This window comes from Pholis gunnellus, assembly GCF_910591455.1.
Source record: "Pholis gunnellus genome assembly, chromosome: 13".
Lineage (NCBI taxonomy): Eukaryota > Metazoa > Chordata > Actinopteri > Perciformes > Pholidae > Pholis > Pholis gunnellus.
In genome coordinates this window covers 6,834,563-6,848,811 of record NC_136540.1, presented here as the reverse complement: position 1 = coordinate 6,848,811, position 14,249 = coordinate 6,834,563, and the positions used below count along the sequence as shown (strand labels likewise).

The 14,249-nt window shown below is 36.9% G+C and overlaps 2 protein-coding genes across 3 annotated transcripts; both read right to left on the bottom strand.

The window, feature by feature from the left end:
- On the bottom strand, nucleotides 1-7,079 carry LOC306705341 (sorting nexin-12). 2 transcript variants are annotated; one of them, XM_079172071.1, is made up of 5 exons: nucleotides 6,728-7,079; nucleotides 2,935-3,030; nucleotides 2,465-2,589; nucleotides 2,200-2,290; nucleotides 1-837 (listed from the first exon to the last, which is right to left on the bottom strand). In XM_079172071.1, exons 1-5 carry the CDS (start codon nucleotides 6,890-6,892, stop codon nucleotides 559-561), a joined length of 756 nt encoding a protein of 251 aa, XP_079028197.1. In that variant the 5' UTR covers nucleotides 6,893-7,079; the 3' UTR covers nucleotides 1-558. The 2 variants fall into 2 exon arrangements, with proteins under 2 accessions (XP_079028197.1, XP_079028198.1); XM_079172072.1 differs by having other exon boundaries at nucleotides 672-1,652.
- A 150-nt stretch (nucleotides 7,080-7,229) lies between these two features.
- Nucleotides 7,230-13,079, bottom strand: LOC306704776 (cytokine receptor common subunit gamma-like). Its single transcript, XM_079171294.1, has 8 exons — nucleotides 12,979-13,079; nucleotides 12,329-12,419; nucleotides 11,576-11,742; nucleotides 11,157-11,290; nucleotides 10,876-11,041; nucleotides 10,151-10,256; nucleotides 9,697-9,757; nucleotides 7,230-9,500 (listed from the first exon to the last, which is right to left on the bottom strand). The coding sequence occupies exons 1-8, from the start codon at nucleotides 13,040-13,042 to the stop codon at nucleotides 9,297-9,299; spliced, it is 993 nt and encodes a 330-aa protein (XP_079027420.1). The 5' UTR covers nucleotides 13,043-13,079; the 3' UTR covers nucleotides 7,230-9,296.
- Nucleotides 13,080-14,249: the final 1,170 nt, after the last annotated feature.

Here is a 14,249-nt window from a genome sequence, read left to right as displayed (position 1 = left end):
CAGCAGGCAGCAGGGAATTTAATTGGAGGACAGAATTAACAAGGAAGTTCCTCGTCACCAATGGTGGAACTGCAATGATAACATGTATTAATACACCTCACAATAAAAAAAAAAAAAAGCAGAATAAAGCCTAAATGAAGTAAATGCAGAATAAAGCCTTATTTCAGATCATTAAACCAGATGCTGATTACGCCTTTAAACAATGAAATATTGTTCATATAATGAACCTCTTGTCACAGTGCTTAGATATGGTTATTTACCCAACTTAACATTCCCAATAGCTGATTTGACAACACACAGCCAGAGTGTAGGCATGATGACGTAACAGCTGAGTTAAAACAATTAATCATGAAACAATCCTGTCTATAAGAGCCTGTTCAGAACATAAAACTCTAAATATCGACTGGAACGATGGTCACTGTCTTTCTCATGATGCTACATGTTGCTCGACTTTGGGAAGTTATCATCAAAATCACACCTCCGCTAGCAAAAGAAGACATTTATCAAAGCAGGAAATTACCCTCATTTTAAACTTAATCAAAGCAATTTAAAAGACATTCAGAAAACATAATAATCAACTGTAAAAAAAAAAAAAAATGGAAACATGTTTTGTTTTTCACTGATTACTGAATCAAAAAGAATGTACATACTGTATGTGGAATGACTGAATAAAGACACAACATCAAACAATTTATACATTGGATCTCTTAGTTTTGTCCAGGAGCAATAGCTTTTCCAACACCGTTGATACTTATCAGTTCTGACATTTCCACCAGCTATATAATGACGTGATGTCGAAATAAATGTACATGGGGCAGGTGCAGCAGTCTGTATTGTCTTTGCAATAAGAGAGAGAAAGAGACAGACATGAGAAATAATAATAGAGACATGTTCAAGCTTCTATGGACTTGGTCATTGCTGTGAATCTCAGAATCTACTGATGCACCGACTTAATGTAATGGCACGACATTATAATACTATTCACAGAAAAATAATATCACACTTGTCCGTGTCTGTAGAAACTGAATTAAGAGAATTAAAGATCTGAGTAAACAGACTCAACAATAAGATGGCGATCACAAGCACATAAAAAAATAATAAATTGCGGGTGACACTGAGACAAATATATTGCAAAGAAAGCGTGCAACTTTTGCCATGCAGTCAATGATTAGTGCGGTTGACGATGACATCGTATCAGGATTAGTTTGAGAAATGTTTCCCAAAGAGCTCTAGTCAATGGTGATGTACAGTACTTATAAACAATAGTTCACATAACTCAAAACACTAGTAGTGGCCCGATACTGGTGGAGCAGGAAACTTCTGAAAGCCAGTTTTGAAGAAACAGCTGAATAACTCATTAGTACACTCATTACCAATTAAAAACGTTCAACTGCAAATGAGATTTTACGTTCATTTTCTTGCATGCTTGATAATGAGTGATGCAAAACTGGCTTGCAGAACATTCTCCCCTTTGCAGCACAGAGTGACAGTTTGCAGCCAGACCTCTGTGATCGTTGATATATGGTATTAGAATTCTACTTAAGTATCTGTGAACTATCGCCTTTGGTCTTTACGGTGCCCATGCAGCCACCTTTAACCTCCAGAAAGCTCTTGAGACCGGATCAAATAAAGCAAACTTACTTCATTCATACCTAAAACAAAACAAAACAAAGAACAAAACAGGATCAGAAACTTTCATTTACAGGCTGCATGTATGTTGTACATTAGTATACAATCGTGAACATATGACGCTCATCAGGGAAAGACTGAATGTATCCAACATCACTTTTTAAGCTTGAAAATTGTGATGAAGCGCCAAGTCTTCACAATACAATCCCTAATACTAGGGGGGGGGGGGGGGGGGGGGGGGGCTTTCCTTATGGTGCGCTTATAAAACAAATGCACAGCAGAGACTGTTTGAATCACTATCAACCTGATGTATAGAAGAACATACTCCAACTCCAAGATAAAGTTAATATGACTTATACAATGCAATACGCAGGGTGAGAGAGAGAGAGAGAGAGAGAGAGAGAGAGAGAGAGAGAGAGAGAGAGAGAGAGAGAGAGAGAGAGAGAGAGAGAGAGAGAGAGAGAGAGAGAGAGAGAGAGAGAGAGAGAGACAGATAAAGCAGAAAGACAGAAAGGAGAGATTATAAGATCTTTAACCCCCACCTCCCCCTTAGTAACCCTAGTGTCATACTTTTCCAGGAATGTAGTGACGGTCAATGCCTTCATCTTGCAGAAACATGTGAAGACAGCGCTCGTTCTGGGCCAAGGGATGACCGGCAATTCTACAGAAATATACACACAAAATGTACTTGTTTTAAGTGCTTTTCATGGAGACTGGTGAGATACAATGGTGGATTAGTTTGTTGACGCCCGAACACGGATTAGGTTAAATCTTGTGTTGGGCAATGACTGACTCTACTAATAATGACATGTGGCTTTCAGTTGAACTCACTGACCTGTTGATGAACTGCTCCAGGCCCGATCGCCGCTCCTCAACGAAGGACTCGTCGAAAAGGCCCCCATCGCCGCGGAATGGCAACTGTCTCTTCAGGGCTTTGCCCGGCAGAGATGGTACTACAATCTGAAGGTGTCGGGGATCAGCACAAATAATAGGAACGATGACAAATGTGCACCGAAAAAATACGAAATTCAAAGTCCACACTCGCTGTAATGTAAAGTCACAATTGCAGACAGTTACGTCGATATATTTCCAGCTAAGTGATAAACTTATTTGGGATGGCAATGCCGAGGCATGCAAACAAATATAAACTACATCCTAATCCTACTCTTTACTTTAATCTATATAGGGAGTCTATTTTCCCACCTGCAACATCAACATTGTCAGTTATTACATCATTGTAACCATCAGTTTGCAACAGCCAGCCTGCTTAAATGATTAGACTGCAACACATAATTGCTCACTCACCTTACTGTCTCTTTCCAGCTCAATCTTTAACCACTCAAAGTCACTGTATCTTCTTCTCACACAGGATTCCTTCAGTTTGAAAATGGGAAGGTTTGTCTGCACAGAGAAGTAGAATTAGAAAAAAACAACAACCTTTGATTTATTAACTTAAATTATTTGGACAATGTCTGCAACTATCATGAGTGCTGGGAGGCATTAACACCATCATTTGACTTAATCAATGGCTTGAAAGCAAACGAGACTAGTTCGCTAGTTTGACGTGACAAAGCAGTTCATCCTCTATGTATACCACAGTTATATCTGGTGCTGCAACATACGTTTATTATCATTATAGAGTACTTTATGGGCTATTGATAAAACATTTAGTTAACCAAATGTGAGCAAATAGGGAGAAATGTCAAATTCAGAGCGCAAACTGTTACTTTTACCCCAAAGTCGGTTGTGGTTTCCATGTTATTGTTTTCCCGAGAAACTGTTCCTGTTTCAAACTACCCTTCTGAGAAACAGAGTATCATGAACTTGTCTTCATAGGGAAAACAGGTCTTCATCTGCTGACATCTGTGTCTTGCAGGTCCTGTTTTTACTTCTCTATTATACTAAGATGTCACACTATGTTCTTTAAAAACTTTCCATGATGCTAATACATGGGTCATTGACAAATAAGGCTTCTAAAAAGGTCATTATTAAATTACAGTTCAATATCTATCTATACACCGTAGGCACAGCTATGGGAGCAATTTGGGGTTAAGGGTCTTGCTCAAGGACACATTGACATGTGACTAGCGGAGCCAGAGCCGGGGCCGCCGATCCTCTGGTTGAAGTACGGCCCTGCTCTCCACTTAGTCACGGTCACCCCCAATGTGGTGAAACAAGTCTAAGTTGTGAACCAACTTTTCAGTGTTTTAAATAGTTTTTTAAAGTATTTTTTTACTTCACAGGCTAAAAGATGTCAGGTGGCGCAACCACATATTTATAAACAATATATATATTTTCCTAATATTTATTCAAACTGAAATTGTTGACAAGTGTCCCTTAGAGTGTCTACTGTGTCTAACACATCATATGTTGTGGTTGTATTTTATATATATACACAATAATTTATCATAATTGCGTTCTCTTGGTCAGGTATTTAGTATATTTAACATTTGATTTTACATTTAAACATAATAATACAAATATACAAATGAATACATTCAATACAATAGTTCTTCACATCATATTAAGCAAAACAATTTTTCACTTTAACCTATTATTTATTGCTTTAAATTAATATTGTACCTGGTTGCACCACCATGACATTTATCAGTTGTACCACCTGACAATATTAGTAATCACAGGAAATATGCAGAAAATTTGCATTTTTATTTTAAATACAACAACATTTTTTAGTCAACCGTCTCTTTTTAAGTAAAAGTAGTAAATATTTCATAGTAATCATGTTTAGCACATAACTTGTATAAGCAAAATCACAGTCGCTTCCGCCCGAGCTTCTACCTCATTGTAGCAGCGTTTTGCACACACTCCACACACGACTTGTTGTCTGCTCCCTGTGTCGTGCTGATTTTGCTTTACTTGACAGTGGCATCCTTAATAGTTAAAAAATATTCATTCATATCATGAAAATAGTTTGTAAGTGTATAATGTCGTTAACTTAACACTGTTAAACCTTTGACATGTTTTTATATAATGTTAGAGCTTTAAATATAATATCATAAAGTGACATTCTTTGCAGTTATTTCAAATTAAACAGGCATCTACTAGGACACTAGTATTAGCTTGTGTTCTTGCTAACAACTTCATACATATACATTTTAAATAGAATAAAGACATTTATGATAAAATAACATTTTTCTAGTTTTACATTGGTTGTACCACCCATGGGAAGTGAACCACTCTACCTATAAGTTGAAAGTAGCTGTTTTTATCAATATTCAAAAGAGATATAAAAACATTTTCACTCTGCTATAAAGGTCAGTTGAGGTCCTCTTGATGATGCAATATCCTGTTTACTGTTTTGCACTTTAATTCCATAGTAAAAGTCCCATATTTACAGTTGTGCCACCCTGACATTTGAGAGCATTGAAATTGCTGGACAAAAGTTTTTAAATTATTGCAACAGCTTAAAACTATTGGTAAATTTGGTTTATTTGAATCGTTTCAACAATAAAAGCATGCCATACTATTTTATTTTGAATTTATTATCATTTAAATACCTTTTTTAATAGTTTTCTTAGTCCGTTCATCTGCTAGGACAGGTGCACCGCCTGACATTTTCAGGGTTTGAGGTGCCAAAACATAAAATAATATATATTATTTGATTGTACTGAAAATGTATCAAAACTGGGTAGGTTTTATAGAATGAAATGATATATGTCATGAATTGATACAATTATTTTAAAAGGAAATAGTGGACTCGGACACAAAAATATGCACGTCATGTCATTGACCCACATATTTTTACCATTACAGTACTCAGTGGGAATTTCAAATGAATGGCTTGTGCACAAAAAGTTAAGGTGAATTTTAACCTTGTTTCATGTGTTTATTTGAAATATAATTAAAGATGCCCGCCAAGCAAACCTGTTTCACTAAAACGCGGAAAGGTTTACAGTTCGATTGAAAAGGCAGATTGTGTGTGCAATTCATCCATTTACAGTATGTCTCAATACTTCCGTGGTAATAGAATAAGTAAATATGTTGCATGACTCACATGATTCACTGCTGTAGACAGTCCGTTGTCTGAGTGGAGTTTGATTAAACAATGCTTTGTCTGTTGTATTTGAACAGACTGGTCTGTTTTGTTTAAGTTTGTTTAAGTTTGTCTGTTGTATTTGGATATGCGAGTTAATAAAAGATTACGTTGAACTAGTTAACCCCACCTCTGTCACATGGGGCAATAAACCTGCTTACATACTGTATATGAATTAAAAAAACATTCAAATGAAGAATTACAAGAGACAAATTCTACTAAGAGTCAGCAACATTTGAAATTGTAGTAAAGACAAGTAAGTCACAATGATGGCACGTTAAGCATCTGCTTCTTGAAAAGGTTTTCTTTTCAATTTAGCAGTGTCAGCGATTTTGTACAAATCTCAACTGCCAATCTCAACTGCCTGTTTACTTTGGGAAGGAGTTCAATTTACTATCATTACTCCTCTTACTATAACTAATAACTACTGTTAGTATTCGCATAATAATAATAATAATAACGCCCAATAAATTCAACGTGTTTTGAGAAACAAACTTCACCGCATGTCATTTCTCCCGTTTCCATTACACTGCCGACATTTTCCAGCATTAGTAACGTTTTCTTACGTGTCAACGGTTAACGTCAACGGTTAACGTTACCCTTATCATACTTTCAGACAGTAGTAACGTCTGTTTAAAGTATGCTTGTTAATGTTGTCGTCGACAAACATACTTGGCGTAAGACACCTAACCTTCTTATATACCGCCTATGCGTCTCACGTTAGGCAGGCAGACGGTATTATAATAGTCCTGGGTGTGTTCACGAAACTTCTACAACCCAGCCTTGCTAACTTAAGTTACACCTCAAACGGCTCTCGCAGGCCACTGACAATCCCCGGTCCTTGATTTTTTTACTGGAGCGCCATCTTGACCTACTCCAGGAGCCCACCGTCAACGTCACAGCCCAGTCGCTGTGTTGACTCCAGAGCACAGCGGCTAAACATGCTAACTAGCTCACAACAGCACTGTAATTACCAGTTAGCTTAGCAAATAAAGGCTAACGCCTCAACAATGTGTTTATGGCTCGTGATTTTGGACCACCTACCCGCATGCGAACTTCGTAATTTGTGTAACGGTTCCGTCCAACTCCGACGGTTTGTGGATCACTAACGTCTATTTCCAGGTAGTTGCTGGGGGGGCCGTACGCATCCGTCAGGTCCTGGGGCTTTGAATTCAACCGGCGAGTGTCGGCCACCGCAGGATCTGTCATTTTGTCGGGTTGTAATTTTTGGACGACCAACGGCGAATCAAACCAACTAAATGCACGGTGATGTCTTAAATCTCATCTGAAGACATCAATTGATTGCGATAGCTGATGGGTTCAGCTAGGGAAGTAGCGTTAGCTGACTTGTATCGCTCTCTTCTTGCGGGGGCCAGCTGCCCTGCGCCCTAACCGTCATGAATCTGAAAAATGCGTAGACTCGGTTCCTTACTCTGGGACACTCTCCTCACTCCCTCTAATGGACAGCGAGGTAACTGTACAGGGCCGACTAGGTGGCTCTAACATCAGTCATTGCAGCAGTGCAACATACATTTACACGTAAATAGACAATAGTAACGTTTTATTTATTAAACAAAGACAGGTCATGAGCCTACTGGATGTAGGACACAAACTCTAAAATACAAACGTTAGGTTACAAAAAAATGTCCAATCACACTCAAAAAGTACATTCAAAGATATGTAACATACACATGTATAGGAATATAAAAAAGATGATGCTAGATTGAAACTATTGTTATCCAAGCCCACTATGCGACCATACCATCTTGTTATTGTAATGTCGTGGTGCCACTTTCTATTGAGCCATCGTTTATTACAGGGTTTAACTACTGTAGTGACTTTACTATTGCATAATGAATGATTTACTTATGTTGTATAGACCAATTTCAAGGCCTTAATAACAACACATTTTGTGAAGACTCACTTTGGCTGGCATTTATCCTTCAATTTGGTAATAATGTGGTTATAAATATATGTATCCATTAATAGATGCTAAAGGGTTCTCACTTTCTAACAACCCATCAAGTCTGCATTTATAAATGTTAATCAGTCATTAAAAAGGGGTATTTACGATATAACATCCAGTATTTAAATTGTAAACAGATTTTCTGTTGTATTTTAGGAATTCTAAGATTCCAAACATGACAACCCCAATTTACAGAAAGCATTAGTAAGAGATGATTTATAACCATTAATAAAGCCAATAGTTCATAAGCTACAGCTTATAAACCCTTTATAAAGGATACCTTATTAGAAAGTGGCCGAATGAGTGAACAATGAATGCTGCCTTCTTGGCCTTTTACATCTTGTGTTTTTGTGTCAGTACGTAAATAAATTGTGAATATTGGGATAGATGTTATTAATGTAAAACACCTCTGAAACCAACACCCAGTTTACTATTACTTTTATAAATGTTACTAAACACACAATACATATTGAGCAAGCTATTTGAGTTATAAGTTGAAATTAACTGTCAATATGCTATTGAGATATTTTGCTGTAATAGTCAAACAGAAGAGAGTCAAGGTCACATGAGAGTAACAATATTTAAAACTTGGTCAGTTCCAGAGTCTATAACGCTGGTATCACATTCCTAGTGAAGTACCCTGTATAAACTAATCTATTTTGTGATTTAGGCATATGGATTTGTTTCATTACATAACATCTCATTAAAGGTTGGATATATGATAAAATATACACATATCAATGCACGTCAAACTCATATTGCTAAGCTCAATTTAGGCAAAATATAAAAACTTAAAAATGGCAGATAAAGAAAAAATACCAGACTGAAGCAAAATGTGGATTGAAGTCAGTGATTTTACTATTTTATCATCCTGTAAGTGTCGCCAGGAATGAAGTCCTGCTTTGCTGATACAGACGCTCATTTAATGATTTTTAGTGTGGCTTTCCCTCCTCCTCCGCTGAAGTTACATTCATGTTATCGTCAGTGTAGCTGGGCTTTTGGATTGATAACAGTTTTTAAGAAACATGGTACAAAAATGACTAAATTACGAAGTGAAATATTTATCTCTAATAATAAAGCTTATGTTTTAGGAATAACTGTGACTTTTTATCGACTTTTACTGATGTTAACTGACAGTTATGCTTAAATCAGGGATCATAAGGGATTAGAGGAAGTGGAAGTTCAAAATGCCCTTTTTTCTTCTGTGTGAGGGGAACTTCAGTTTGTTCCCCTCTGAGGTGAAATATACAGACCACTAATGAAGAAAGAGAAAGCTCTGCTGTAAATGTTGCCGCCTCAAAGTGGTTGACAAGTACTTGATATATTTATACCCTGAAGCATGTTTTCAAGAGGAACTTTTGAACTACGTGTCACTAATGAAAAGTGATATATAAATGAAATGGTTCAGAGTTTTTTTATTTGTGGTAAAATAAACTAATAGGATTAGGCATTTTAAGGATTTGTTTAACCTACAACTGCTGCATTAGGTTGTTGGTATTCAGAAACATTAATAGCTTTAATTTAATCACTTGCTTAAGTTCCTCAAACAAATATCTGGTTTCTTCTCATAAGGGGAACAAAACCGTTCTGATCTTTGCAGTCATGCAGGAGATCTGCATTGTAATTTCTTTTTGCCTGAGATGCCTCCTAAACAGAAACCATCTCCTCCTCAGTTGAGACTGTGGAGGTGGAAGAGGAGCAGGAGGTGGACAGGTCCGATTCGTTCCCAGGGATGAAGACAGAGCCGGCCTCGCTGTCGGACTGGGAGACATGGCAGTACTCACGGACAAGACAGGGATGCTCGTTGTAGTTAAAACTCTCTTTCAGGCCTTTGGGGAATTGAAACCAATCCTTCAAAAAAAGAGAAACATCTATGACTTGTTTTGCTGTCGCCTCACATTAAGGTACATGTCTGTCTTGCACATGTCTTTCAATGACCGCAGTGTTTTGGTCTATAGTTATATTAACTTCTGAATAAAAAAAAAAGATTAGGTTTGAAAACAGATCTTTGGTGTGATGGCAGCACAGAGCTCTGGATGCTACTAACCTCGATGTTGTGAAGGTCCGAGGATGGCTTGGGGACCACAGGGATGAAGATGATTCTGATTCTGTACGGGAGGGAGGCACATTTTCACTCTCACATGTTCAGAGATCATTACATTACTTTTGTTTCCCCCGGCTCTTCGCCACTGTTGAGCGAGATTAAAGGAATACTCTGGACTGTGAAGACACTGAATACAAATGCTCCTACGTGTCAAATGATTGAAAGTGCATTACCAAATGTGAATCTGATTCCCGTTATCACTTTATATGTACTGCTATTTTAAACAAGTAACCTTTTTACGGCACAATAACAATTGATAACCGGTTGATTCGGTAAACATTGTAGATACTAACAAAAAAAGATGAAAAACTGAGGAAATAAGTATGCACACTGCTGGTACTCTGTAGTACACTATAATCCTATAACTACCATCATTTATACATTACAAGTGACCCACCTTTCATGGTGCAGCAACATCATGACCAGTAGGATGAGGATGAAAGCGCCCACCACGTACAGCACTGTGGTCCACACAGACATCGACTTGTTCATTGGATTGGCGTCTGTGAAGGGCAGAGAGATGTGGATTGTTCTTGTTTCATAATCTTGTACCTTTGCTGTGTTGTGCACCAGCGTATGCTCACACAGCGGTTTGATATTGTGTGCTCATGCAGAGCAGCATCTAAAACCCATGTTTTATCATCTTTGCTTCGTCAAATGACCCTGTACTGATTTAAGGAGAAATAAGTCAGGTTTTTACTGTCACATTGGCCGTCATGTACTGAAAATCAGATGATTTTTATGGCCGTGCATAACGATTACTGGCTCCCCAATTACTATTCTGGCCTTGAAAACTCGTTTACCAACCTTGGACAAACAAATAAGAGAGCATACCTCTACAATCACTTACGCATCATTTTCAAAATGTCAATTCCTCATGTTGGAATTAAAGGGTAACTTTGTTATTTTTCACCCTAGACCTTATTTTTGTGTCTAAGTGACTAATGGGCACAACAATTGTTGGAATTGGTCTCGTAGTAACGCTGTAGACGGCAGTCCACTAAACAAGCTGCACTTAACTATCCTGATGGCTTTTTTGATTACGTCATTCCTTCAGCTACAAACTACTGTGAGCTACTTTATATTGACCTTTTCCACAGCAGACACTTTTTGCATTTTTACCTGTGCTGTTGTTGGATCCCCAGAATACAGGCTGACTCCAGTCACTCCAGAAATCAGAATCTCCACAGCCGTACCCCACTTTGCTCCTCACTTGCAGCTCATATAGGGAACTGCTGGAGGGCAAGTTGACGCAGTAATGCTGCACCTCAGTAGGGACTTGATTATGCTGTGGACAGTAAGATGGAGTGGAGAAAGGAGATGGGTGCAAACTACAGACTATATCACGACACAAAGAATGAAAAAGAAGGATGAGAGACTTTTTGATCCTTCAAATTGCCTACCTCCCACTTCCTGTCGTTGACCCTGTAGCGAACCGCACTCTCCACACACTTAAAATCAATCTGGGTCCATTTGAGCCACAAGTTGGAGTCGGATTCTCTCTGGACAGTCACGTTAGTTGGTGGATTTAACTTGACTGGAGACGACACAGACCATTGAAAGATACAGAATACATAATGTGATGACAAGGTGCTATAGGGCAGCCAATATATTTTCACCCTTTTAATTGCCTTAATTTCCTTCTTATTTTTAATTGTTTCTAAATAACAGCATTGTTTTCCTTTTCTAAAAGAAGATTATACATGTATGTTACAGTAGTGCTGCATCCCTCCCATCAAATATAACTTTCTCTTCTTCATTGATTGATTTACTATTTTGAATACCTCACAATGTTGTGTTGCACCCGAGTGAATAAGCATACCTTTTGTTTTAAGGTTAAGCTCCTTCTCAGAAATCTGTTTGCCATGTACCAGTTTGGTGTGAAATGAGCTGAACCTCTGTTGTCGCTGGTAGGGCTGTTTACATCCAGTGTTTGTATTGTTCTCTCGTAGATAGTCGGTGCATTCTTTGCTAGGGTCATTGTAAAACCTGTGGAGAAATCACAATTTAGAAATTGACATACAAAGCAAAGTGTAGTGGTTGTGTTTCTTGAAGTCATTTTCTACTTTTGGATACCACAAATTGTATTTATCAAACTTTCAAAATTGTGCTATATGTGTGATTTTGATTAAAAAAAATATATATATAATAATAATTTGTTTGACATCTCTAATGTCACCAATATTAACATCAATGTAATGGATACATAATTTATTAACAGGGATAAATAATAGGAAACTGGCTGAAATGGAAACAAATACAAATACTAAACTGTAGCAGTTGTTGGCAGTTATCAGAGAACTGATATTAGGAGAATTGAGTTCCACACTTCAGAATATAGACCATGATCGTGTATGGAAAGTGATCGCACCCCAGATAAATGCACAAAAGGAACAAGTGGTATAACATCCTTTCAGAAGTTCATATCACGTGAAAAAAACACTCTATTTTGAAGAATTACTTTTACTTTTATCTTTCACGTAAGTCCAACATTTCACTCTTTGCAGTTTGATCAATTCAGATGACGTAACAAAATGTTTGGGTTTTTTTAGGGTTGATGTGAGTAATTACGAACCGGCTGTAGAAGGTGTAATTGACTTCTGGAGTCCCCTGCTTATTCCAGGAACAGTGAATATATTTCAGATGCACCACCAAACAGTCTACATCTGTCAGAGACACAAGAAGGTTGAGACAGAATAGTTAATGATGAACAGAAACCCAAAATCATAGGGATACACACTTATAACTTACGCAAACAGTAATAGACTAATGGCAGTCCAATCACAATGAGAAAATGGCAGCACAATGACGTCAAAGGGAATTTACACAAAATGTGCTTCACCAAGGAAGTAAGGCTTTACCATAAACTGACATTTTAATTCAACAATAGAAGTTGATTATTTACTAAATTGATGCCAAATCATAATCCCTATTCATATTGTGCTGTTCCCACCGTTCTTGTTTACATTTTATTTTTAGTAATGCTATAAAAAATATATATATTTTTTATTATCATTGATTATTAATAAATACTAGATATACATTTTAAACAAGAAAAGCAGCTTCACATTATGTTTGTTAGATGTTAAACAATTTGATTATGCCAGAAGCCCTTAAGCAAATTCAATAACTGCTCAGATCCATCCAAATAGGCTAAAAACAGTCATTATTAATATCACAATTCACCTATAGTTACAATTTTTTCATTTTAAGAAATGTTCTTACCAGGTGGTTCTCTGGCAAACACAAGTCCTGTCAGACAGAAAAGCAGAAGCAGTCGAGTAGGCATCGTGACACACAGAAACAGGATGTTCTCTGCGTCCGTCTGCTTCTACATCTCAGTATCGATGTGTTTGCTGCTCTTGACTTCCGTGTGTTGTCGTTTTTGTCAGCGGAAAAGCTGTGTACTGTTGTGGAACCATCTGTAGGGAAAGAGCTCTATCCATTCAGCTGAATTGTTATTAGTGTCTGTTAAATAAATATGTTTTTATATTTTAAGGGTTTTCTCATCTCGATGATTTCTCACCGGGAGGTTAAAAAGATTATTTTCCACCACATTTACTTATTTGGTTATAGATCAAGATGACACTCTTGCAGCTATAGGCCTTCTGCTGTATGGCTGTAATGTAAAGTAACACAGAGGCAATTAAAATAAATGTAATATCGGGCAACTACAGACTACAATATTCCCAATAAAAGTTGTTTCAACAGTTGTAAAAGCAGTTTTTAAATTTAAAAAAAAAGTGTTTAGTTAAGTGGTAAGAAGACAGATTCATACAAAGAACATTTATAACTTAATTTCACATCATTTTTAGTTTATTACCAGTAATACAATTTTTCAAAAGCAGCTAAAAAAGTGTCTCCAATACACATTAGACACACAATACATTAAATAAACTGTTCTGTGTAACTGGCCAAACATTATTTTCTGAGTTTCTGATCTTCAGTTACTAAATGTGCTAAATATGTGTTAAAAAGGAAACCTGCTGCTTCAGACTGGAAGAAGGGGAGCAGGTGGTAGAAAGATGGTGGAGGCAGAAACCTTAGAGATTAATATCTCAAAATGATGATGTGGTAGTAGGGCAGCAATTACTGGCATTAAACCAGTGGAACTACAATAATGATTTAAAACTATGGCAAATATGTGGTAGGCCAATTATAAATGATTATATATAATCTATTATTGAAAATAATAAAGGGAGAATATGCTACTGCCACACTTTTATAAGGTTACAAGGTTTTTGTCACCTGTCAAAAAGTAAATGCACTTTTTAGGTCAATTTCATTTTAAACCATTAACCATCTTAACTTCTCAGCAAAAGAAAGACAAAGTAGAGAGAAAGTCAAATCCACATCATGCTTTTCTTATGTTTGTGATAATATACTGAGTTTCTGATGACATTTTTCTGTTTTGTATCATGTGTATGTTGTTTATGACAGAATTAAAATCAAAATGTGCACAAAAAAGTCTATAATTCATGTCTGCCTTTTTAACA